At 50.2% G+C, this 26,443-nt stretch overlaps 1 protein-coding gene across 1 annotated transcript in view; it reads left to right on the forward strand.

Annotated features, from left to right (window-relative positions):
• The window catches only part of TOX2 (TOX high mobility group box family member 2), a 147,119-nt gene extending 120,682 nt beyond the window's left edge, over positions 1-26,437 (forward strand). The window contains exons 4-9 of the mRNA XM_057383019.1: positions 3,497-3,736; positions 7,973-8,200; positions 17,565-17,645; positions 19,653-20,060; positions 21,288-21,418; positions 26,247-26,437. Coding sequence (XP_057239002.1) covers positions 3,497-3,736; positions 7,973-8,200; positions 17,565-17,645; positions 19,653-20,060; positions 21,288-21,418; positions 26,247-26,283 — 1,125 coding nt within the window. The 3' untranslated portion in view covers positions 26,284-26,437. The remainder of the gene's footprint in view (positions 1-3,496; positions 3,737-7,972; positions 8,201-17,564; positions 17,646-19,652; positions 20,061-21,287; positions 21,419-26,246) is intronic.
• The last annotated feature ends 6 nt before the right edge of the window (positions 26,438-26,443 follow it).

Here is a 26,443-nt window from a genome sequence, read left to right on the forward strand (position 1 = left end):
TTCAGGTGAGCCTTGTTTTAGGCAACAATCTCCTTTCACTTTGGTTTGCCATGATCACAATTCCTTCATCATTTACTCACCTAATTAACCCATTTGCTGCAGGGAAGTGTCTCCAAATCCTGCTCCTGGGTCTCTCTTTCCTTGGATCTTTCTTGGGGGGTATCACCTGCTCTGGGTGCCCCCTGAAGCAGCTCAGTGTCTGCAGGATCCCAGGGTGGGAAGCAGAATAACCCTTTCCCTGTTTTAATGAGGGCAACCCTCACCCTTAATCCTATTTAAGGAGCTCCAGTGCTGCACACAAACCACTCACCTTYATCTTCACCCCAAAATTTTACATCTGCAAAACACCAGTGGCTTTTCCAGCGCTCCTGGGGACACCATGAGCCATCACCAGGAGCGATAGGGAGGTGGCAGCCTGGCATGTTGCTTCCAAAATTGCGTTTGAAAAATTTTAAAAAGGGAAGTGGAGAGAAATGCAGTGAGTGGCAGATGGTGGGGCAGTTCCTGCCTGTCCAGGCACTAGGGAACAGGGTGCATGTGAGGAGCTGCACATGTCCTTCTGCAGAACATCCTGCAGGCGGGGAGGAGAGATGGAGATGTGGGAGAGGGAGAGAAGAACCAACAATATTCAACTAAAACCAATTTTTTTTCACAGAATTGTGGAATGCTTTGGGTTGAGAGGGACCTTTAAAGCCCATCCCATCCCACCCCTGCCATGGCAGGGACACCTTCCACTGTCCCAGGCTGCTCCCAGCCCCGTCCAGCCTGGCCTTGGGCACTGCCAGGGATCCAGGGGCAGCCACAGCTTCTCTGGAAATGTGTGCCATGGTTTTACCACCTTCATGGCAAAAATCTTCTACCTTAAATCTAACCTAAATCAACCCTCTTAGTTGAAACCCCTTCTCCCTTGTCCTGTCACCACAGGCCCTGATTAGAAGTCTGTCCCCATCTTTCTCATGGGGTCCCTTTCAGGGAGGAGACATCTGGGGTAGGATATCCTTGGAGAGGGATGTTCCAGGAAAAAYGCAGGGTTTTTGTTATTTGAGAGGGCTCTCTGATAGGGTTCATGTGAGCAGGAGGATTCTGGATGGGGTTCTCTGAGCCAAGCTCAGGTTCTTGTTTTTTTTTCTGTGAATTTTCAGTAGCATTTGCAGCACGTGGCCCATATCCATAATTGCACTCCTGGACGTGTTCTGCTCCGATGCATAAATAACATGCACTGTAAAGAAAAAGTGTGTGATTACATATTTAATGGATAAACGGAGCCGTTGTGGTCTATTGGCCWCATAATAAAAGTTTCAAAAGAAAATTGTCTTAATACAGTGTTTCCTCAGGAGGCTGCCGTGGCTGAAACGTGAGCAAGCTATTTTAAATTTTAGAATTTTTTCCAAGCCACATCTCATAGCCTTCCCCATTTCTCCAACACCCGTCTTCTAAACTTTCCCTTCATTTAAATTTAAAATAAGGACAATAAATTATTCTTCTCCTTAGCAGCTGGCAGATCTTCTCGAACATGAAAGATCTGGATTAAAACTGACAAAACCCAAGACAAATGTATGGGTTTTTGCTGAAATTCGGGAAGGGGCTGTCTGCTCAGCAGATGGGTGCTGTGTCCCCTCCTTGCACAATCCCTGTCACTTCCCATTTCACCCTGGCCATCCCTGTGACTTCCACAAATTCAGTTTTAAATGTAAAAATTGCCTCTCTGATGCCTCCTGTGCTGCCCAAGCCTGATGTCCATGGACATGATGACTGCATCATCCTCGATGTTTTTACCACCAGGGTTTCTCCTGCCATGGTCAGGAGAGGCCAGAGCTCTGCAGGAAGGCAATAAAAATGTTTTAWGGGCACATAATAAGGTTTWAAGGGCACATAWTAAGGTTTCAAGKGTGCATAATAAGGTTTCAAGGGTGCATCATTAGGTTTTAAGGGCACACAAAACTTCCCCCAGCAAAGCCAGCCCTGCTGCCTCCTTGACACCACCAAAGCCAAGGGTAGCAATTCATTGTGGCCCCTAAGTCAGCCTCAGTCATACTCAGGTTGTTGAAATGCAAAAATATATTTAATTCCTGTGAGTTAAATCTCTTCACAATTAATACAGAAAAAGGGCAAATCCAGGAAAACCTGCTCCCTTGATACCGCTCCCCTGCTGATGGAAAGTCCAAAGGAAAGCAGAAAATTCCATTGGATGTGGTGTAAAGCTCTTGATTCCTGACCTGCAGCAGCAAATCTGTGGTTGCATTTGGATTTATTTCCTCTGAAGCCTGTGGAGACCTCCCAGTTCTTTCCAGGGTTTCCTTCTGTGTGTGTGCTGCTGATGGATTGGCAAAGCTCCCCTGGTAACGAGAGATTGCACCTCAATGGGCTGATTGGGAGTGAAGATTGTTCATAAATAAGGATCGGGTCTTTAAACTCACATTTGCATTATTCAGATTAATACAAAATGGAAAAATGTCTGGGAGATGTTTCAGGCAGAGTTTGTCTCCCTCACACTCCACCTCTGGATGAGGCTGTGCAGGAGCCAGGCTCTACCAGATCAGCAAGGATGGATCCTGAGGGAAAATGGGGTTTTCACGGGAAATGGTACAAACTGGGAATGGGGTCTTGGTGCAGAAACCAGCAAGGTTTGTCCCCGTCTCATTTCATTTTTGCTTCTTTGTGGACAGGGGCTGGACCTGCTGGAATGAGCCCAGAGGAGGCCATGGGGATGCTCCAAGGGCTGGAGCCCCTCTGGTCTGGGACAGGCTGGGGGTGTTGGGGGTGCTCACCTGGAGAAGGATCCAGAGGGACCTCAAAGCCCCTTCCAGAGTCTAAAGGGGCTCCAGGAGAGCTGGAGAGGGACTGGGGACAAGGGATGGAGGGACAGGACACCAGGAATGGCTTCCCACTGCCAGAGGGCAGGGATGGATGAGATATTGGGAAGGAATTGTTCCCTGTGAGGGTGGAGGATGCCCAAAGAAGCATGGAATGGTTTTAAGTTATAGAACGGTAGGTTTAGGTTGGATATTGAGAAGAATTTCTTCCCTATGAGGGTGGAGAGGCCCTGGCACAGGGTGCCCAGAGAAGCTGTGGCTGCCCCTGGATCCCTGGCAGTGTCCAAGACCAGGTTGGACGAGGAGGACCTTCCCATTCCTGGAGTCCTTGCCAAAAATTGCTCATTTATGAACTTATTTTCAGCCCCCCTGGTAGATGCCAGCCACTGGTGGTGCCTGAGCCAGGCAGGGGCACATCCTGGGCACAGAGAGCTGTGTAAAAAGCTGATTTAACACTTCTCTGTGGGGCTCATGGGCACAGCAATGGGTGCMTAGTGCTCAGCCCTGCTCTTGTTTGGGGGGGGAAGCATCATGAACACTTTCCCAGCCGTGTAAAACAATTAAAACAACAAATCAATCTTACAGGACTTGGACAATTTGACAAACAAATTACTAAACAAACAAATAAATACATTTTATTAGTGACATGTTCATTAGTGACAAGGTGATCTCCCCTCACTCAGATCCAGGAGATGGTGCACTCGGACGCCGCGTCCTACGAGTCCAACCGCCAAGTGCCGCTGCTCAACCGGCCCGGCATGCTGGGCGGCCCCATGGGTGCCCTCAGCCAGTCCCAGCTCATCTCCCAGATGGGAATCCGCAGCGGGGTCACCCACGGCTCCCCCTCGCCCCCGGGAAGCAAATCTGCCACCCCATCTCCCTCCAGCTCCACTCAGGAAGAGGAGACCGAGTCGCATTACAAGGTACGTGCGGCCGCGCCGGCTTCAACAGGGGAAAGACGGGATGGTGCTTCTCATAAACTAAATAAAACCACAGACTTCTGGTCTTGTTTTTATATTTCTAGTGGGAGATTTTCCCTAGGATGAGGAGGGTCAGGGCAGGCTGGTGCTCACCCAGCAGGTTTGGAGAGCAGAGCTGTCCTTCTCTGCTTCTCTTCTCCGTGTTTTCCCGGGTCCATCAGGCTCCAGGATTCCCTGGGAYGGTGATCGTGATGGGCAAAGAAGGTTCAGGGCTAAGGATCTGCAAATGCTTGAAGCAGAATGAGATTTCTGGTGGTGGGTAGAGGAGACTGAAACAGGGAAATGAAATATCATGTGGGATTTGACTGAGCTCAGCGGACCATGGCTTGCTAAGGAAAATAAACAGGAATTAAAAGACGAAGAATCTTCTGCATTTTAGTTCACCCAGGAGRTGTTTTAAGTAGCCAGAAATGTCCCAAAAGGTCTCTACAGCCAGTACAACTGCTCCTGAGCGTGGCATCAACAAATCCAAGGAATTCCTAGGGGTCTGGGCACATCTTGGCTGCTGTCCATCTCTTTCCAAATGCACCAGCCAAGCCAAACACAGCGTGCTGTGTTCCAGGAGTCTGTGGCTGTTGTTTACTGAGGGCAAACAGCAGCAATTGCAGTGTTTCTATGCCTGCAGGTGAATTGCTGGTCTCCCTGGGGACTTTGATTAAAACCTTTCATGGAAAACCTTCTCCTGGAAGGTGCTGACCCAAGGCAATGGTATTGTAACTTTGTCCCACCAAAACMGACTGTTGTGACAGGATTTGGATGTGTTACCAGAGAAGCAAACAGTGCAGGGGCTGGAAAACCAGGAAAATGTTAGGGCTGGAGCAAAACCTTTCCCTCTTCATGGAAATCAAAGAAAACAGACTCCCATCAATCCTGTAGCTTTTCATTCATTGGCAGATTTCACTTTAGATTTCAGGGTAGAGTGCACATRTGGGTGCAAAAAMAGCTTCAGTGCAGTGAAACTGTAARAAGAAGGGATGCACAAGGTTAAAAAGAGATGGGATTTTTCAAACCCTGCCATTCCATGCTTAGGGACACTGGCATGGGTTGTGCTGCTGGATCCCATGGTTTGCCATCTCCCAATGCCCGAGTCACAAAGCTCCAGGCAATGATCTGGGAGCTGAAATCCTTCACGTCAGGGGAAAATGAGTTTTGGTTTAGTGACACACCAGGTTCCCTCTCTCTGCCCCCACCAGCATCACCCACCTTTCCTCTCAGCCATCCAGGGGTCCCTGAGGAGCACACAGATTTGGGGTTGGATCTTCTGTTCTCTTGAGCCAGAGATGYCCCATGGGGGTAGGAAGAGTTTGGAGATGTCCAAGTGAGGACAACTTGCAGAAAATAGAATTTTTCCTAAACCTTAGGGCAATCCCCCCCATTTTTCTGCCCTGTAAGCCCCCCAGACATGTGGCAGTGATGTGTTTGCTGTAGGAGGACACCCTGAGTGCAAGGAAGGCAGCAGACCCACGTTGTGGCCTGCAGGTTTCTGTTTGCTCTCTCTGTCTGCACAGCTGCTGCCTTCACCCATCAGTCATTTTCCACGTGGCCATTAAGGGCTTTCCTGCAACAAGTCATCAAAGCAACATCTAACAAGCAGAAATTAATCTTGTGAACAAGAAGGTCACACGTTAAAGAAATGGGTCTGYTGCCAGCAGGTCTCTCARKCCCAGCTGGTCCTCTGAGCCAGGCMGGTTATGAATTTYAGAAAYCTCTGGGCCTCACCAGTGCATTCCCTGCTGTATAGTGTGGGGAGAGCTAGGGACAGCYCAAATTCCAGCTGGATTAGTGGCCACTCTCCATAGTTATTAAAATCACTGTGTCCATGAGGTCTCAGCTCTTCATGGGTTCAACAAGAAGACACCAAGWTTGTGGGGTCACATCATTGCCCCAGTGCACATCTGGTGTCAATGGACCTTCTGCTCCTGTCCAGGGCAGGTCCACCCCAGTGACCACTATGGACAGTTGGCCATACTCTTCACCCCCTGCCAGAGCCTCCCTGCTCCCTGTGGCCGTGGGGATGACCCTCGGGSTGCAGATGCTCTGGGGCAGTGAGGCACTGGCTCTCTGGGGCTGGCTTTAGCCATGAACTCAGGTTGTTCTGAGGTCCAGGTCCAGGCCGCTGTCTCATCCCAGCTGTGTCCCACCTGGAACACCCCGTGAATACCATATCCTGATGTGCTCTGCTCCCTCCTGGGGGTGGACAGCTCCTTGCRGCATCTGTTTTCCATAAATCCCACGTGCTCTGTGGTGCTGCCTGAGCTGTAAATCCAGCTGGGGCTGTGCTGCTGCTGTTCAGCTCCKTGGCTTGGTCGGTGGCTGTGTGGGAGCAGGTCCCCCACGGCACTCCAGTGAATCAAATGGGATCACAGTTAGTTAAAATACCATCTCACTTCTTAATGGGCCAGAGCCCTGGCATGCATCTTTTTTTCCTCCTAATAAGCTGGCCTTTCACCTCCAGGCCTCCCATTCAAGCCCAATTGGGCAATTTTAAATTAAATGYAATTTTTTTGGTCTCTCTGCTCGTTCGCTAATGGTCACTGTCTGTTTGACAAATGTCACTGCGCTGATGCTGGAATTAATGACCAGTCAAGAGCTGCAGAACGGAGAGCAGGAACTGCTGCCCTTTCCTCCCCGTGCCCAGCCTGTGCCAGCTGAAGGGAATCTTCAATCCTGGCACTGCCAAGCACGTGCTCAAATTGACAAATCCATCTMTCATGGCTGGAGGCACAGTTTGCACAGTTTGGTGTTTAGAGCTGTGTCTTTCTGAGTAATCCAACAACCTGCACAGCTGATGGTAGAGCCTTGAGCTCGGGGTCTGCAGGTGGAGGGGCTGGTGCCCTGTTTGCCCTCCAGGATGCAGAGATCCAGCCARTGCTTTTATTCTCTGCCATCTGCTGTATTTAGCTTTTCCTTCACTGTAAAATAAGGATGATGGTGCATCCCTGCAGTGCCAGCTTTCGCTAACCACAGCTGAGAGCTTTGATGAGTATCCAGGTGTTTTTCAGGGGTCTTTTCCTTTGCACATCCTCCCATGGAGGCTTCTGCAGCCCCTGTATTCAGAAAAGCATCGAATATCATGAGTTGGACCCCCAGGATCACCCAGCCCAACCCCAGCCCTGCCCAGACCCCCCAACAGCCCCACCCTGAGCATCCCTGGCAGYGCTGTCCAAACGCTCCTGGAGCTCTGGCAGCCTCGGGGCCGGGACCATTCCCTGGGGAGCCTGGGCAGTGCCAGCACCCTCTGGGGACACAAGAACCTKTCCTAACACACTGCACAGGGCATCCCAAGGGAGGTTGATACAGGATCTTCTTTTCATGCTGCCTTCCCTGGAAGCATCCCTGTTTTCAGCCTTGCTGTTTGACTTCCCAGCCCAGTGGCAGTGTCTTATTCTGAGCAGCCACAAAGTCCTGCTCCTGTTCCCTGTGTCCTGCTCCCCTCAGTTCCAACACCCACTGGACACTGAGTGKGGACACAGCCATTCCTGGTCACCCAGCTGCACCCGGATCAGTTCTAAAGAGTGAGCAGCACATGCAAAGCATTTAATGAGTACAATTAAAATTGTTCAGTTCCTGGATGTTTTTCCTGGGTAGGGATACATAGGTGTTAGGCGTGTGAAACAAATTTTGGATGGCCTTGGTGGAATGGTTAAAGTGATGTTGGTGTTGCTGGGTCAGTGCTCACAACCCTGGGAATGGGGAGGTGAGGGAAGTCAGGAGCAGCTGGCAAAGGGGCCTTACTGGGATGGAAATTGAAAACTGTATGAAAGCCAAGTTTGGAAAATTCATAGAGTGCTAAAGCAATCTAGCTGGGAAGAAAGGTATTTGGAGATGTCCCAGAAGAAGATCAAGGAGTGAGTGAAGTTGTGGTGCACAGGGGGAGGATGGGAGGGAGAGTGATGGAGGATGAGTGGCTGGAAAGCCCCAGATTCAGAGCAGGGACAAAGGGACACAGCAGACTCAAGCTGCTCTGTGAGGAGGCCCCAAGGCTCAGGCTGCACCAGCAGTTTGTGATCCAAGAGGCTYCAGGGGGACAGAGACCCCCAGAGCTGCTGCCCCCCTTTCCACRCTGGGACCCCTCCAATTCCCATTTCCTCTCTCATCTCCTTGGCTCGGGGGCTGCAGCAGGGATTTTTATCAGACCATTCCAAGCTGACTGCTAAGGCTCCTCTCTTGGTTTTACAGGCCACYGGAGAGAAAAGACCCTCAACAGACCTGGGCAAAAAGCCCAAAAGCCAAAAGAAGAAGAAAAAGAAGGACCCCAACGAGCCRCAGAAGCCCGTGTCAGCCTATGCCCTGTTTTTCAGGGACACACAAGCWGCCATCAAAGGGCAAAACCCCAACGCCACCTTCGGGGACGTGTCCAAAATCGTGGCGTCAATGTGGGACAGCTTGGGCGAAGAACAGAAGCAAGTGAGTTACTGATGTTTTGGTTTTATTTTTTTTTTCAGCTTTTCATTCCTCAGAAATGTGCATTTCCATGGTGCAGAGCGTCTCCCCAGGCATGTTCAGGCCATGGCCAGGGGCTGAAATGCAGCAGCAGAGGCTGATTTCAGGAGCTGAAGAGCCCACTGTGCAAAATTGCTGTTGATGGCGTGGGGAAGAGCAAATTTTTATGACAACTAATTATTCTTGATAAGCTCAGAGCCCACAAAGCCATCAGTGGCCTTTCCCTGACGTGGGGTTTTACAGCCTGACATGGGAGATGGGTTSGTATTTGCTTATTTACTTACAAGGAGTGACAGCCAACGGGCTAAACGCTATTAACTCCCTGCTCTGCCGCCTTCCAACACAACATTCAGGCTTTAAAAGCTTCACAAGATGTCTGAAGTGGCCTCACAGAGGAAACCCTCCTGCCCCAAAGCTGTCAGCCACTTTCCTCCTGCTTCACAGGAGAATTCCAGGCTCTGCTTCCCCTGTTGGGCTGCTGCTGACTCAGTTAGCAAAGCCTGTAATTGCTCGTGTCCTGCTGAGAGAACCCCAGGGATCACTCCCCGGAGCAAGGATGGCTTCTCATCAGGCAGAGTGAGCTCTGACACCGTGTGTGATGTGTCCTGGACCCAAACAGGCTCCACTTGGGTGTCCATGGCCAGCACTSGGAGCAGCTTCACCTGGAGAGGGGGAAAAGTCATTGAATTGGAAGCTGTGCTAGGAAATAGCCTTGATTTCAACCCACGCTGGGTCAGGAGCAGGGCCCCTTCAAGGATGAAAGCCCTTCTGCTGCTCCCTTTCCTCCTCTTTGGGTGGAGGATCGTGCCGGCAGAAGAGAGGAGGAAGGTCGGGAGGGYGATCCCAGCGCTGGGARGGTGCGGGACGGGAGCTGCGTTTGTGCTGTCGGTGCAGGGTGTGGGAGGTTCAGGAGCTTGGAAAAGCCTTGTGTCGCTTCTCTCGGCTGCTTTCATCCCTCCCAGCACCCCAGGCTGGCCCTCCTTTCCTCCCCCTGCTTCCAAACACCGGCACATTTCGGGCCGGGAGAGCGGCAGCGCTGGCTCGGCGCGGTGCGAGCGCTCAGCTCTTAATTAAGAGCGGGGATTAAACCAGCCCCGTTTATCTTCCCTGCTAACTCTCCCTCCTCCTTCTCCTTTATGAGCTCGCAGCAGCCTCGCCGTCTCTTTACACACGCTCTCTAAGTGGCTCCATTTCTCCCTCTGAAATTGATTTAATTAAGTCATTTGTTCCTTGTCTGAATGCTTAAATATTAACTTCCTGGCTTTGTCTGCGGCTGGATACTTCTCTCCCACAACAGTTACCTYGCTGCCCGGGACTCTGGCTGGAGGGACACGATTTCTCTTTGGCTCTGGGAGGCTGTGCCTGGTTTGTGTGATGTGGCACGTTCACTCTGGAAGCGTCTGGCTGRAGGAAGGTTTATTTAGCCCCTGTTTGCTTTCCTCTGCCAGCATCCCTGGTGAAAGGGTTTTTTTTTAGATTCGTGAGGCGATGCAATGGAAAGGGAAAAAGGAAGAGAAAATTATAAAAAGCGTTAACAAAACACATTTAATATGTGAAAACAAGTGCCTGGGCTGTCCTGTAGATGTTTCCTGCCCAGGGCTGCAGGATGTGGTGCACACATTCCCAGTGAAGGAAAACAGGGATTCCAAGTGCTCTCCTTGCACATCTGGAGAGGGGATGGGGATTGAGCAGCACAGCCAGGCATCAGTGGCAAAATCCTGCTGTGACCTGGGAGTCCAGACTGTGGGTCAGCCCATCAGCAGGCAGTGCTCTGGGAAGGGCAGGAAAGCTGGGAAAGGGCAGTGTTTCATCAGGGACACGGATCTTAGCATTGTTGACACCAGTGGCTTCATGTCCTCGTGGCAGAAAGCAGTGCAGAGCACAGCCTGKGGGAAAGCCAGCACAGAGATGGCACAGCAGGCAATCAAAAGCCAAATCTGGGTGTTTTGGCTCAGTTATGACCAAAGTTTTAGTTAAAGAGCGCTTCCCCTCTTCCTGGTGTGAGAAAGGGTGGGTTTGAGGCTGTAGGGTCTGCTCTGGGGCCGGTCCCACACTGGGAACTCCAGAGGTGCAGACCCCAGCCCACACAATTACTGAGCAGTTGTTTTACATCGCTGGAGTTTCTGCTTCAGATGAGGTTTGCAAACCTTATTAAGTACCTTCCAGTGGGCCCAGGGTGTCCCCAGTCCTGGCTGTGGAGTTTAAGGGCAGCTGGTCCATAAACCCAGGGCATTTTGTGATTCTCCACCACAGCCCTGACACGTTCCTGCTGTGCCTGCCCCRTGTCCATYCATCCCTCCCGCACACAGGGGGTGCACAGAGGTGGGGTGGCCCCTGTGCCAAAGGGCTGGGAAGGGTGGTCCTGTGCCCTTCTCCAGAGCCCCAGCCCCTCTCCAGACACCTCCTGGAGCATTCYTGCCAGCAGCAGTGAGATGCCACCCCTTTGCCAGGTATCCCTGGCCAGCACACAGAGGGTTAATCCTCTGCCATTTGTGCTGCTAATGATTATATGCACTGTAATATCAAAGCTGCAGCTATTTATTTGCCATTGAGCAGGTGCTGCTGCTCCCACAAAGCAAATTTGCTTTCTCCTCCTGATGAAACAAGGAAAATAAAGGTTGCTCACGTCCCATTTCAGATATGKTTTTTTTTTCCCTGTGCACCAGCTGAAAGACAAACACAGAGAGGGAACCAGAATGCATATTATGCAAGAAACCATATAATCTAGGAGCATCTTTGATTTGGCTGCTGCTGTCACAGACATGCATTTCACAGAGAGGCTTTTTTTTTCTCCCCCTTTTCTTTTGTTCTTACTGGTTTATCATTTGTGGCTTTGTCATTTTGTTCCTTCTTCTTCTTCTCTTCTGAGCCTCTTCACAATGAATCTTCATTTTCCCTCTGACACACTTGTATCTAAATTTCCTTATTTCCTGCCTTTTTTTATTTATATCTGTTGCCTGGTGATTTGATCATGCTGTGGAATACAGGATTAGCAATCTCCGTGTCCTTGGGTACCGCTCAAGGACACCTGTTCGGCAAAGCACCGTTTTCTTCCCCATTTTAACCCCTTCCAGTGTGGCTGTAGAACAGCAGTAAACAACAATACTTTAAATATCCGCAGCTCTGCGTTGGCAGGACGTTGTAATCTTCATTCTTCAACAGCTGGCGTGGCCCTTCCTAAGGAGCTTACACRGGAATCTGAAGAATGTGACTCGGGGAAAAAAAAAATAAAAATTAATACATCCTCTTTGAACTTTGCAAATAGTTTAGCAGCTGTTCCTGTAGAGATAGCTTCCACTTTGCTGCAGAGTGAAATGCTAATTCAGCCATTAGCATCCGATGGGGTACCTGTCACAGCAATGCGCCTGCAGCTCCGGGTCCCAGCTCCACAATCCCGTGCCTCGGTGGGAGTTTTTTCCATTAGCAGATCTCAAGCAGAGTTCCCCAGCAAGGTTGAAGAGGGCTGCCTGATTTGACAGAAATTAGAAGAATTTCAGCACGAGATTGGAGCAAACTCTGCTAATTTCCTGGGAGGATTTTCCCCGGCAGCCTGGTCCCGGTCTGTGCCACCCACAGCCCCCTCCTCTGCTTCCACARGGCCACCATGGGTCAGATCTGCTCAGGAGCAGGTGACACCAGCCCTGGTGGCTGTCGTCCCTCAGCAGGGTTTCCTGGGGGTGATAACCCTGGAGACTCTCCACAGAAGTCACTGGGGGGATTTGCTCTCCTCTGCCTTTTTTAATTATTCYCTCTCTGAGCACCTCCCTGCTCCCYGYTGTAWTTTGGTGAAGAGGAGGCTGGATTGGAGCCAGGCAGTGATGGAGAGCACAGGGATCAGTGCCAAGGTGCCAGCTGCAGAAGTCTCTGGAACCAGCTTCTTTTCAACAGCAGATACAGCCACAAAGCCAAAGCTCTGGGCTGGTGTTTCCCTAGACCTTGGGAAGAGCAGCAGAATCAAGGAACTCCTGAGAATTCTGCTGAGTGAACCCCAGGCTAACCCAGTGCTTCCCATCCCAAATGAGCAGAGATTGGGCAAAACCAGCATTTGCAGTTGAGATTTTGARTCTGGGGACACAAAGGTACCAGAGATGAGTTTTCACTCATGCTTCACCAGGACCAGTTCACTTATGCTGAGTTGATTCCACGGCCAAATGCAAATGGGATTTTCCCACACAAACTCACAGCCTGGAGAACAACACAGCTCCAGGGATAAAGCCACACTCCAGGGGTAAATTACCCAGCAGAAAAATTGCCTGGTCAGCAGAAAGTACCAGATCACCCATTTAATCAGATCCATCTGCTCCCTGAACCTGATCCATCAGCTGGTGACAGGACACTGCAGTATCTGTGGGTGAGCAGAGGCATCTCAGGCCTGCTGTAAAGTTGATTTATGGAACAGACTTCACAGGGGACGGATTCCATGGGATCAGCCATGCTACAAAGTGCCCAATCCCAGCTTTGTACCCAGCTGGCAGCMCTGGAGCTATCACAGGATGAAGTTTCCTCCTGCAGCCCCAAAGCCCTGGCAGCGAGGGGCTGGAAGGCTCCAAGCAGTTGCCCTGGCCTGGAAAGAGGTTTCAGCATCTTCTGGGCATCGAGGAAAGCCACACACCAGAGAGGGATCAAAGCACTGATCCCAAAAAAAATGGTTTCAGGAGAGGTCTGGAGGAGAGCAGGGTATTGATGRGGAGGATGTGAAGGGTCAGAACTGCTCTTGACATGATCCAAGAGTTATAATAAYTCCACAAGAGTTATTTTTCTTCTTGGAGAACAAGATCAGATGTTTGGGAGGTGAATGTTGTGTGGTTTTCATTGGAGGTCAGGGTTTGGATTTGCCACCCTCCTGCTCCCTTCAGAATCTTCAGTGGTGTGTCCTGGGAACACGCCTGTGCCCTCACACRGAGCCATGGATGACTTACACCCCATGGAGTCGAGGCAGTGGAGAGCAGGAACCTTCCAGGATGCTTTAACCCGTGGWCATTCCTGCTTCATTTCAGGCTGTTCTATTCATTCTCCAGAGGAATTCCTTCACAGCACCGTGTCTCCACCAGGATAAAGCAGGAACTCTCCTGAAGGAAATCATTCTCCTAGTCAGGGTCTGTCTGGCAGATATCCCCAGGGSTGCTGACCTCAAGGCTCACAATCAGACCACAGGGTTCATTCTGTGGGTTGAGTTAGTTGGTTTTTATGGTGGGAGGGGCACAATAAGCCTTGCCCAAGAAAGGGATACAGAGGGGGGCTTGAGGAGGTGGGGAGGAGCTGGGAAGGAATAAGGATAATGTGTCCATGTTCCCTATTTGCCTTTCCTCTGTGTGGARAGAAGGGTGAATGTGGCAGGGAGGACATGCTTTGAGTCATCTTGTGAATTAGCCGTAAGCTATGGTGATCTCAAGACATATCTGGCAGGAAAGTGTATAATAGTTACAAGAAAAACCCTGCAGATTTACAAGYGGAATAAAACCCAAATTTGCATATTTGGGAGGAGGAAAAAACCCAGTCATGGAATCATAGAAAGGAGGGCAAAGAGCGACTTAAGAGGTCAACCAGACCATACTGCTGCCTGAAGTCAGGATCATCTCCACTTAAGCCATTGCTGATGGATGTGTTCCTAATCTGTTCTTAAACCCTCGCTGGTGGAGATTACACATCTCTCCAGGCAATGTCTTCCCGTGCTTAATTATCCTTCCTGTTCCCGAGGCCTCCCAGTGCTTACCCAACATTTCCCTTGGTACAATTTAAGCCTATTTCGCCTCTTCTCCTACAAGAAGAGGATCTCTCCGTGCCTCCTTCCCTGCATCGCTGTGGTCCCTCTTGGTCTTCCCTCCCAGCTTCCCTCCTGGAGACCTTTCCTTCACTTCGCATCTTTCCTCTACTTCTTTTTTGAAACAAAACAACCCAAACTCCACCTGGGATTGCAGCAGCGATCGTCCCACTCGGGATCAGTGCACCCCTCGATTATTTTGGGGAGAGTTTGGGTTGTCCCCATCATTGCCCAGGCTCAGGAAGCAGGACCAGGAGGGGTGGGACGCGGAGGTTACGGTAACAGCTCCGGCTGTCACTCAGTGCTGCGCGACGCGGAGTCGCTCGTGGGCGTCAGCGGGGTTGGCGATAATTGTCTTCTCTAATTAACTGGTTATCAAACAAGAACATTTCATTACGGYACAATTACCGGCTGCTTTGCTGAGACACAGAGGTGTCAGGATTACGATCCCAACATATGCTTCTTACAGCTCGGATTTTTTGTTTTCATAATCGCTAACCGTTTTGGCTTCCTCCCTTCCCCCTCCCCTCCCCGACCCACCCACTCACTTAATGACTAATGAATCCTCCTGCTAATGAATAAGGGAAAATAAATCAGTGGGCACGGCAGGTTAGGAAGAAAAACATGCAAAATGTTTTGAGGATCCTTAAATCTGATAAATTGCTTCAAAATTAAAATCCCTGGGAGAAAATGGGATTTAATTAGAAAGTAATGTGGTTTTGTCAATGTTTAAATTAAAGTTTTAAAGGTTATAAATGCTGCACTAGAGCTGCCTTTACACAGAGGATTTGTGAGGAGTTTTGTTGGGATCCCACGTCAGCGTGGTGATTCCCCAGGGACAGACAGCTCGGTGTCCATCATGGAGCACTGTGTGGGTGCAGAAAGGTGCTGTGGACAGGGCAGGAGTGCAAAATTCCCAACAGGACACMCTTGGGAATGGTTCAATACAATCAGATTGGTGAGGCCCTGGCACAGGGTGCCCAGAGAAGCTGTGGCTGCCCCTGGATCCCTGGCAGTGCCCAAGGCCAGGCTGGACATCAGAGTTTGGAGCAGCCTGGGACAGTGGGAGGTGTCCCTGCCATGGCAGGAGTGGGATGGGATGAGCTTTAAGGTTCCTCCAACCCAAATCATTCTCTGATTTTAAGAGAAGCCACCAGGAATCTTCCAGAGCTTCCAGCTCACCAGAGGAGCATCGGGGAGCGCAACGTCTGGGCTGATGCCATCACCCTGCTTGGTGGCCCTGCTTGTGGCCAGGCTTGAGCCAGGGCTGGCYCAAGGAGCACAGAGGCTCCTGCTCAGAGAAATTCCCCTCTGCCTTCAGCAGAATGTGACTCTTGGCTGCCCCTTCCTAGTCCTGCTGGACCAGACCCCACCTGGCAGCACATCCCAATGTGACAGAGATCCACATGCTCTAAAAAACACAAGGACAGGTGAAGGACAGCATAAAAAAGGGGATTTAGCAGGAAAAGCAAGTGATGGGGGTGAAGATAGGTACAAACTTTATTGGTTATTGATTATTTGCATTTAGATTTAGGAAGTCTCATTTACCTGCCCTCTCACTGTTCAGAAATTGCAGATTTTTCTCCAGGCGACTCTTGCTGATAATTGAATTTGTCTCTGCATAGCTCTGAATACTTTGATTTCCCACCATGCCAGATTTAAAAAAAACAAAAAGGAGCATCCAGCAGGTGTGTACAACAAATTCTCTGGTGCTGTGATGGTCACAAACCTGGCCCAGTGGAAGGTATTCCCAACACAGCAGGGAGCTGGAACTGGAAGAGCTTTAAGGTCCTTTCCAGCACAAACTGTTCTTTGATTCTGTAATAAAAGATGTGGAGATTGTAGAGAAAGGTAATAGCTTTTATTAAGGGAGCTGATACAGTTTGAAGAAATAGTTGCTTTTCACAGGCAAACTCTTCTTCAGGCTGACATTTTGAAAAGTAATTCTGTTCTGAATGGAGCACATGTAATATTTCCTGAATACCATAAAGCCAAAGACAAACTTAGGGAAATGCTCCATTTCAGAAAATTGCTGTCTGAGACCTCCAGTGCGTCAAGTCAAAACGTTTCATTACAGGGCTCACTGTGATTTAGCAATGAAAATAAGGCTTTCAATCCGTTTTTAATGGAATTTATCCATGCTGATTCTAAACTCACATTCAGCTTAACTGCTGCAAGGTCACTTTCCCTTCRGAGGTCAAGTGTTGGGAGGGAGTCTGGGGTGCTGCCATGGCCATGGAAGTTTGCAGGGGAATTGAGCTAAACCATAGAATTGTGGAATTGTTTTGGTTGGAAAATACCTTTAGGATCATCCAGTCCAGCTGTCATCACAGCACTGCCAAGGTCACCGTGTCCCCAAGTGTCACATCACATGTCCCTTAAACACCTCCAGGGATGGTGACTGCATCACCTCCCTGGGCAACCTGTTYCAGAGCTGGACAACCCTTTCCATGAAGAAATTTTTCCTAATACCCAACCTMAATCAGCCTGGACAGAGAATGTGCCCACAAGGTTTCAGCATTCAAGTGCTGGAAGCTGTTGTCAGTTTTAAAGCTGAATTAAATACATGCAAATCTTCTCTAATTGGAATCCACTTTCAATGCATCGCTTGAGGAAGGCTTTGAGTTTCCAGTGGAGAAGAGGGTTGGTGGGTATTTTTCCTGGGAGTTTCTGCCTTTATCCTCTTTTTATTCTGTTTTAAAATACTCCTCTCACTTAGTTTGATCTGTGTGACCCCACGGGGAATCACTGCTGGGACAAGGCTGGGTCACACCATTGTTTTGTTGGAGGTCTTYACCTTGATAKGGAGGACCAGGCTTTGGGCARGAAGAGGAACAGCACWGACAGGATCAAGAGGCATCACTCCYTATGGGAAAATATGGAAGAATAAACCATAGTGCACTCTTGAAAAGTTTTACTATTTCTTTTCTTAGCAAAGCGAACTCTCCTGGCACTTGCTGCTTCCCTGCAAGCTCGAGCTCTCCAAGTCATGAGAKGAGGCAAAAATCTCAGCTTGTATAAGATGAGAAAGCAGTTCCCAGCTGTCCAGACTGCAGAGAGGAGCTGGAGTTTTGAGCTCTGAAGGTTTAATAATGGGAAAGACAAGAAAAGAAATGAGTGGTTTAGGAATTCTGACTGCTTCACCTGTTTCTGAGCTAGTCATCATCATCACAGAATCATGGATGGATTGAGTGGGAAGGGACTTTAAAGGCTGTCCTGTCATCTGAGGATTTTGGCTTTTGTTTTGTTCTTCCAAGGTCCTGGATCTCTCTTTACTCTGCTTTCTGTTGGGAAGGGATTCACTGAGTTCAGCTTATAAAATCAAGCTGTGTCTCTTATAAATACSTGTCTGAACACACAGACACTCTGACCAGAGATTCCTCCAAAAGTCCCAGCGTGCCCCAATCCAGGAGTTTATTTCCTTGATTTGGGATAAATTCCTCTGCAGCAGAAATGAGTTTTTCTTGCACACAGGTCCAGTGAAGGGGGGTCCCACTGAGCAGGTGAGGTGCAGCCAAGCCCCCTGTCCCAGTCTGTTAATGATTATCCATTCCTTGGTCCTTGCAGGCATACAAGAGGAAAACAGAAGCTGCCAAGAAGGAGTAYCTGAAAGCCCTGGCTGCGTACCGGGCCAGCCTCGTCTCCAAGGTATGGCCACRCTCACAGGAGCCTCCAGAGAGGGGSAAGATTGTAGGAAATGCTGTGTAATTGTGATATCAGAACTGATATCAGCATTAAAAGCTTCCCAAGGAGCTGGAAGAGGGGCTGTGCAGCGGGTTAGGGTAAGAGCTGGGCTGTGTCTGCCTTCAGCACCCGCAATGAAACCCCCTCTGGATGGGGTCAGCAGCAGGGCAGGTCTGTCAGTGTCCCTGTGTGGGGTGAAGGGTCCCTGCTGCCTGTCCCCTCTGCCAGGGGCTGTTCCTCACCTGCTGTGAGTGCAGCAAGCAGGGGCAGGAGGACAAGGTGACCTCAGGGACAGGCYCAGGGGAAGGTGACACCAGTACTGGGCTCACTGGTGCCAGCATCCTGCTGTGCCCTGCTCCACACCCTTGGGCTGTCCCAGCTGCTCAGGACCCTGGGTGTTGCTTCTCCTGTGCATGCTCAGCCTAGAGCAAATTTTTAKGGATTTTTTTTAAGTTTTTAGGGAGTTTTGTGGAGTAAGACCCATAACTGTGTTGATGAGATGTGACCACGTATGTCCTTAACACACCACAGCCAGGCCAGACCCAGAGARCCCCTCCAGTGCCTAAGAGTGACATTTCAGGGCATTTCAGGCTCATTCAGGAGCTCCCAGTGCTGCCAGGCCACAGTGGGGGCAGTGATGGGCCAAGTGCCTGCCCATCCCAGGATGGATGCCCCATGGAGACCTCTCAGCTTTCCTTTCTCCACACCTCCAGAGAGTGGGCACAGCTGCCTGTGAATTTGGGGTGACTTCTGTGGAGCCCTTCTTGTCTCAGGGCTGATGCTGCCCTTGGATAGTGAGAAGTTTCCCTTCAAAGCTTCTCTTTGGTACTACACCACATCCTCAGTGCTTCATCATCACATTCAGCTGCCTTGGGAAATAATGTGATCTCAAATCCCTGATCATCTGCAGGATATGTGTGGTGATGGTGAGCTGGGAAGGCTCAAAGCCTCTGTGTAGATTGGTAGCTGCCAACAGAACACCAGCAAGGACAGAAAAAGGGAGTTGGAAAAACCCTTTTTGGGGGATTTAAAACTCTTGTTGGTTCCTCTGAAAACCCCTGAGGGTCTTGCCCTGAACGTGCCCTGCAGCACTGTGGGGCAGRAGTCATGGAAGGTGTGGAGGCTTCGCTTTTTTTCCCAATTTCTCCAGCTGCTCTTTGCAAAACTTCATTTTGAGTAAAGCAGCACAGTGTGGTCCTGGCTGCTGGGTGAGAAACGATCAGGAGCATCATTACAGAGCCCATCACAGGACAAAACCCTCACTGTCCAACCCAGAAAACTTCCTCTTGGCCTTCTCCCGGCCAAAACAATGCCACCATTGTCCCATGCATTATCAGGCTGCAGGAATGCACAGGATGGGGAAAGCAGAGGGTCCATGGATCCATTTGTTCCCTGCTGGAAGCTGGAGGGATTTGTCACCCACCCAAAGCAGAGAGCTGCTGGTGGGCAGTTTGCACTGGTCCCTTCCCTCTGGCGCTCCAGGCTCTCCAAAGGCACAGTTCAGTTATTGGGTTTGAATTATTCACTTTTCCACACATGGGTGCTGCACCCTGTGGAGTTAATGTGCTGGGAGGTGGGAGAGGAGCAGGAACCATGGGGTCTGGGGAGGTGGGAGTTCATGTGCTGGGACATGGGAGAAGAGCAGGATCCACGGGGTCTGGGGAGCTGCGAGTTCATGTACTGGGAAATAGGAGATGAGCAAAATCTGTGGGGTCTGGGGAGGTGGGAGTTCATGTGCTGGGAGGTGGGAGAGGAGCAGGATCAGTGAGGTTTGGGGAGGTGGGAGTTCATGTGCTGGGAAATGGGAGAGGAGCAGGAACCATGGGGTCTGGGGAGCTGAGAGTTCATGTGCTGGGGGGTGGGAGAGGAACAGGATCCGTGGGGTCTGGGGAGCTCAGCTGGACATCCCAAGACACAAATGGACATTTCCTCTTCTCCCTCCTCACCGCCTTCCCCTCTGTTTCCTCGCAGAGCTCCGCCGAGCAGGGCGAGACGAAAARCGCCCCGAGCAGCGCCCCTTCCAAGATGATCCCCCCCAAGCAGCCCATGTACCCCATGCCCCCGCAGGCCTCCTCGCCCTACCCCGGCCTGGGCTCCTTCCTGTCGCCGTCGGAGCTGCAGAGCTATCGTGGGCACCCGCACGCCGGGCTGTCGCGGAGCCTGCCCGCCAAGCCCCTGCTGCCCAGCATCAGTGCCTCCCCCCCGCCCTCCTTCCAGATCAGCCCCCCGCTCCACCAGCAGCTGTCCTTGCACCACCCGCAGAGCTCGCTCCTCAGCCAGCCCCTCAGCATGCAGCAGGTCCCCCAGCAGCCCCTCCTGTCCCCCCCCATGGCACTACAGGTACAGCCCCCCATCAACGCCTCGCCGCCCGGACAGCAGGTCAGTGCTCTGGGGTCTCTTGGGTTGGGGGTGTCACCTAGAGGGTTTTCCCAGGGAAGGGTCTGGAGCCCCAGGAGAGGCTGAGGGAGCTGGGAAAGGGCTCMGCCTGGAGAAAATRGRATCAGGGYGACCTTGTGGCTCTGCACAACTCCCTGACAGGTYRGGCTCTGCTCCCAGGGAACAGGGACAACACAAGAAGGAATGGCCTCAAGTTGCCCCAGAAGTTGTTAAGATTGGATATTGGGAAAATWYTTCATTGAAAGGGTGATCAGGCACTRGAACAGYTGCCTGGAGAAGTGGTGGAGTCCCCATCCCTGGAAGTGTTCAAAAAACACGTGGATGTGGCACTTGGGGACATGGGTCAGTGGTGGGCTTGGCAGGGCTGGGAGAATGGTGGGACTYGATCTTGGAAGTCTTTTCCAACCTCAGTGATCCTATGACTTCTCCAGGCTGTAGCTGTGCACTACAGAAAGTAGTAGTAATTTGGTGATGGCTTATGTCCAGAAAAGAGCATTATAGGGCATCCTCACAGTCACTGTCATTGGGGTAGGAGCTGTTGCTGAAGGCAACATTTTGTGAAACTTCATTCCACATAAACCTGTGAATAAAATATAAAAATAAAAAATACGCCCCACATTGCCCTAATTTGGCCATTTCGGAAAAAAAAAATCGTGTTCTTGGTCAGGTAACTACCATGATTCTGGTTTATATACATTCCATAATGTATATAAATTTCTTCAAACCCACACTAAAAAATTAGAAAAATTGATCAGCCTTCAGCTGAAGCAGCCCCAGAGTGTCCTTGCTGAATTGCCAGTGGTGACAGCTCATGGGGACAGTTGATTGTGGGGATGTCCCCTGTTCCTGAATGCTGGGATGGGTAACCCAACACTGCACAGGGAGCTGAGCTGCACCAAAAGTGAGACAGTGGCTTTGGTGGCCAGGCTGCAAAAATCCCAAAGGCTTTTGTGGCTGTGCCCTCCACAGCCATTCCCACCCCCCAGGAGGAAGGTCCTGACAAAAGGAGCAGGGAAAAGGGATGTGAAATGCTGCTGCACTGACACCGTGGTCAGGGCTTGGACCCCCCTCTGTCCCCGGGGCTCCTCCTGTGCTCTGCACTCACAGATTTTGGGGACAAACCATATGAATGTGATTATGCACTATTATTAAATGTGTTCTCCTGCTCTGTATGCTCCTGTAACCCCCCTTTTCCTCTCCTCCCCGCAGGACTTCTCCCATATTTCGTCTGAGTTTCAGAACAGTGTTGGACCCCGTTCTCCTGGCGCATCAAACCCTCCAGGAAGCACTGAGTGGGACAGCGACTACCCCAGCAGGGAGTGTGGGGTCAACCACTGCAGGCCAGTAACAAAACAGCTCATTGCCAGTGCACATCTGGGCTGGGAAACCGAATAACAGCCCTAAAATGCCCTAAAAATGTACAGCCAGTTATGGTCAGGGAACTTCAAGGCTTCYTCATCTCCACAGGCACACTGAGGTGATGCTGTGGAAGCAGGTGGCTTAAAAATCATGGGTAAATCTTCAGTGGACATGAAGAGATTTAAAACAAATTTAGATTATACGTGAGGAAGAAATTCTGTCCTGTGAGGGTGGGGAGSCCCYGGCACAGGGTGCCCAGAGAAGCTGTGGCTGCCCCTGGATCCCTGGCAGTGCCCAAGGCCAGGCTGGACRGSGCTTAGGGAATAAATACTGGGCTGGTCTGATCCCATTAGAATATCCCAACAGGGCTCAGGGACAGGGACAGGGCTGACCTTTGCATGCTCCTTCCTGAGGTCTCTGCAGAGAGCCTGAAAGAAGGAACGTGATGGGATATGATTATGAAAGTCACTTCATGTGCTGTGGGCAAAGGGAGGATTGTGGCACATGGATCCTAATTTCCAGAGAAGCTGGGCAGATCCCAGGAATGAACATCATAGAAACAAGCATCACTTCTGAAGGGATCAGCAGGGAAAACACCTGAGTCCCTTTGCAGATCCCACTGCCTGGGAATCCCACTGCCTTTTCTGTCCCCATGAAAAGCCCAGGGAACTCCAGAAAAAGGTGAAATGTTCCCATAGCAGTGAGGAGCGAGCTYTGTGTTGCTAAAACAAGCTCTGGGACATCTGGCTGGAGTACCACACTGCGAGCAGAGGGTCCATGCAATTCATGATCAAAGCTCATGCATTTCATGCCTTTGTCACAGCAGAAATATCARATTTCATGGGTTTATCACAGCTTCCTGGAAAAATAGAAAAAGGCCAATTGAAAACCAGGCAGATTATGCAGAGACTTGCAGATAATTATTAGAGTAGATTATAGCAGGGAACTCAGATGGATAGAGATCAGTCCTGCACAGAGTGGTGCACTGAAAAATATCAGAGTCTGCTGAGGAAGGAGCTCATCTCCTGTGACTGAAGAYACAGGAGTGCTGGCAGCAGTGCCCAAAGCTGAATTGTTCTCATTTGTTTTAAACTGGTGTGCCAGCACCTCCTGCCTCTGCTGCCCTGGGATTTGCAGCCTCAGTTTCCCCTCTGCATCACCTGGAGCATCCCACACATCTGTAGGGCTGCAGCCCCGTGCGGCTCGAGGATGCTCACAAGCCAGGAAAAGAGATGATCTGGATCTTCTCATCAAGAGCTGGGAATGATGGGATAAGGGGAATGGCTTCCCACTGAGGGAGGGTGGAGTTAGATGGGATTTTGGGAGGGAATTGCTCCCTGTGAGGGTGGGGAGGCCCTGGCACAGGGTGCCCAGAGAAGCTGTGGCTGCCCCTGGATCCCTGGAAGTGCCCCAGGCCGGGGCTGGGAGCAGCCTGGGACAGTGGAAGGTGTCCCAAGGGAACAAGATGAGCTTTCAGGCCCATTCCCCCCACACCCCTCCATGATTCCATGATCTTCCTCCCTGTGCTGCTCTCTGCAGTGCACTCTGTATCATTTCCAAGTGACATTCAAAGCTGTTGTTGGGCTCCTCAGCAGCACCCTGAGCTGGGTGAGTCCAACCATCAGCAGAATTGGGCACAGCAGTGATAAAGGGATTCCTTGTAGGGTTTGATTCACCTGTGCTGTCCTGGGTGTACTTGCTGAGTCTCTGGATGATGTCAYGGCCCATTTCAACCTCAGAAGTGCATAACCTCAGCTTAGTTGCAATTAAAGCAGCACTCTGAGGAGCAAACCTGGCTGGAAAGGAAAGGGATTATCCCTTGATGGGATGTGACTCAGCTGTGGAGCCAGGGATTCCTGCAAGAGAGGATGGTCCCAATCTCCCCAGCACACAGTTGGGTTATGATTTTTATTCTGTGTCTAACCTCGATATTTCTTTAGCTTCCAACAGAAACTGGCACTGGGTGAGCTGGGGTAAATYCTCCCAAGCCTTGTTTTCCTTCATGTTTGTCATCCAGATAATTTCTGGAAAACTGACAACTTTCTCTCTGTCCTTCTCAATCTAATAAGGGAACTGCTCTAAGGGATTTTTGTTTCCCAGCTTATCCATGRTAGTTAAAATGCCATCRAATGAAAATTCTTCCCTCCTGCCCTGCAAATTCTGGGATCCTGTGAGCTGGCACTCCTTAATTCATAWCTCAGCCATGCTGCAGAGAGAGTTTTAAATGTTTCTTAGCTCTTGCTCTCCYTGTTCTTAATGACTTTTTGCTTACTGACTTCCATCCAGTCTCCCTGGCTCTTTCTGGGCTGAAGCCCAAGCTGTCCTAGTTTGTGAGCAAAGACTTGGGGAGCATTTCTCATCTCCTGCTCAGTGTTTGGCTCTCACTTCCCAYAARCAGCTGCAGCACACCGTTTCAGTGYTTTTTTGCCACCACCTCACAAACTCCTTTCCCAGTCCCCTGTCTCCCTGATTCAGTGCCTGGTTCTGAATTCCTCTGTTCCACGGTGATTTTCTGCCAGGGAGCTGCCTCCCCTCTGTCAGAGGTGCAGTTTGGTTTACAATCACATCTGTCTTAATTCCTTAATTAAATCTTAATTCTTCAAAGCACCTCACTGGCTTTTTCTGCCTTGTGTTCTGATTACATCTCCYGTGTCCTTTCCATCCTAAGACATTCTATGATTTACCTTTGTTCCCTCACATTTAGGCATTTTTGGGGTAACACTGAACTGGGTTCATCTTTCCATGTCCTTCCTCTCACTTGCAAGGCATGGATTTGGTTCTTTTTAGCAACTTTTCTCTCCTCTTCTCTCTCCTCTGAGCTAAAAGATGGGACACTGTCCATTACACCCTGTCCAGGCACAAAAAACCATGTACAGCCACCAGATCTAGACATTTATAACCTCCTTAATTCCTTCCAGAGATGAAATTATCCTCTCAAAAGAGAGGTATTCTCCAAATCAGGAGYTAAATGAGCAAACACTATAAAAAGGCAAAGATAACCCGTCACAACTGCACTTAGTTTGGATTCAATTATTTATGGTAATACTTCATAATGAACTGGAAATGTTCTGTAGCGTGTTGTGTAAAATTAATGGAGTTTTAGGAGTGGAATACCTCACTGCTGYTCAGTAGCATTAAATCTTTCCTGAGTGCAGGAGGGAAGACCGTGCATTTTAAATGCAGATTATAAAATGTGGAGATTAGCAAAGGGTGGGCTCTCGACTCTGTCAGAAGACAGCTCTGTCAACAACAGCCCTGCCCTGCTGTCTGCCCCTTCCCTGTTCTTCCATCACAAACACACCCACAGCAGAACCTCCCAAGACTCTGTAATGTTCTTCACCACATTTTAAGGCCAGGATGTCTTTATGGAGCCGGTGATATTCCTATGATGTCTGTGCAGGTGATAAACCCCATGAAAAGTCCTGGATTGCACAGCAAAACCTCCATCGATCACCAGCCAGGGGAGAGGGACCTCAATCACTTCTCTCCCTACTACATCCTGAAAAAAGAGCATTTAGATTCCCTCTTTAGACTGTCCTAATGCAGTATCAGAATGAGTAGATTTTATCCCAAAGCAGCTCTGAACCTCCATAGCTCAGCCTCAGGACAGCATGTGCTGAAGCAGTGGGTGCTGGTCCCAGGGCTGATCCCAGGGCAGAGCATTCCAGCATTCTCCAGGTGGGATCTGCAGGGACAGAGCTGGCCCTGCCCTGTCACCTCAGCAAACRCAACAATTGGGCCACAGGAAGAGATTTGTGTTGTCACCCTTAGAGTTGAAATTGAGGAAGAAATAAAAATTGTGCTGATCTCTTACTCTTAGGGAGACTTTATCACTCTCTACAAGTACAGACTGAAAGTTAGGGTAGGGATRGGGTTACTCCAAGGGTTAGGGTTAGGTCAGGGTGAAGGAGGATGTAGCCCTGTACCTCTGCTCCCAGGTAATGAGGGACAGGGCAAGACGGAACAGCCCCAAGTTGCACCAGGGGAGGTTTAGGTTGGGTATTTGGGAAAAAAGTCATCATGGAAGGAGTGGTCAAACATTGGAAGAGATGCCCAGGGTGGTGGTGGCACCACCATTCTGGGAGGGGGGCATTTAAAAGCCGAGTGGATGTGACACTTGAGGACGTGGTTAGGCCAAATGCTGGGAGGATGGTTATGCTGCCTAAAAATCARGCTCACCTGAAACAGAGGCCAGACCAACTTAAGAGAATRAGAATAGATAACTTTAATCCAGGCCTAACAGGCCTRCTGGTACATGAGGGCAGACAAAGCCTCCTCCTGAGGCTSCACCCAAAATGGACCCCAAGTCACGAGACCTTCACCTTTTATAAGTTCTGCCTTATTAACATATTGGGTCTTAATTCTACAATGATCTTAAGGCAATGATCTTCGGGTCATGATGTCACCCACCCCAAGCTTGCTCCCCCCAATTCTCTGTTGTTTCCATATTTTGGAGCTCTGAGGCAGCGAGGTGTCCTTGGATTCAGGCTCAGAGAGGAATTGTTTTGTCTAAAGATGAGAGAACAGGAGTTCTAGTGCTGTACTAGAGAASTACAAGAATACAGATGCACGAAAATATAGAAACAAAAAATCCTAAGGCATCAGTTGGACTCCATTTTAGAGGGCTTTTCCAACCTCAGCAGTTGGTCTGGTCCCTCTTTTCCACCCTCAGTGATTGCTCTGGTCCCTCTGTGCAGACATTCCGTGTTTTGTGCCCTGAGAGCCGCGACACAGCACAAACCACCTTGCCAGCTCCTCACCATCCCCTTCCCACCCATCTCATCCCCTTTGCTGTGCTTTCTCTTACAGCATGCTGCCAAGGGACAAGGCACTCTACCTCACCTAAGGCTCAGCATCCCTCTGGGAGGAGGCTCAGACGAAGGACACTTGAGAGGCTCAGCCCTACAGCCCACGCGGGAGGCACGAGCGGGTCGGACGGGCGGCGCGGCTGCCACCGCACCTCGGCGCTGGCTTCGTTTCCAGGCTCTAAGAGCAGTTTTCTTTTT

The sequence above is a fragment of the Malurus melanocephalus genome, unplaced genomic scaffold, assembly GCF_030028575.1.
Source record: "Malurus melanocephalus ecotype Western Australia unplaced genomic scaffold, MMel_1.1 scaffold_602, whole genome shotgun sequence".
Lineage (NCBI taxonomy): Eukaryota > Metazoa > Chordata > Aves > Passeriformes > Maluridae > Malurus > Malurus melanocephalus.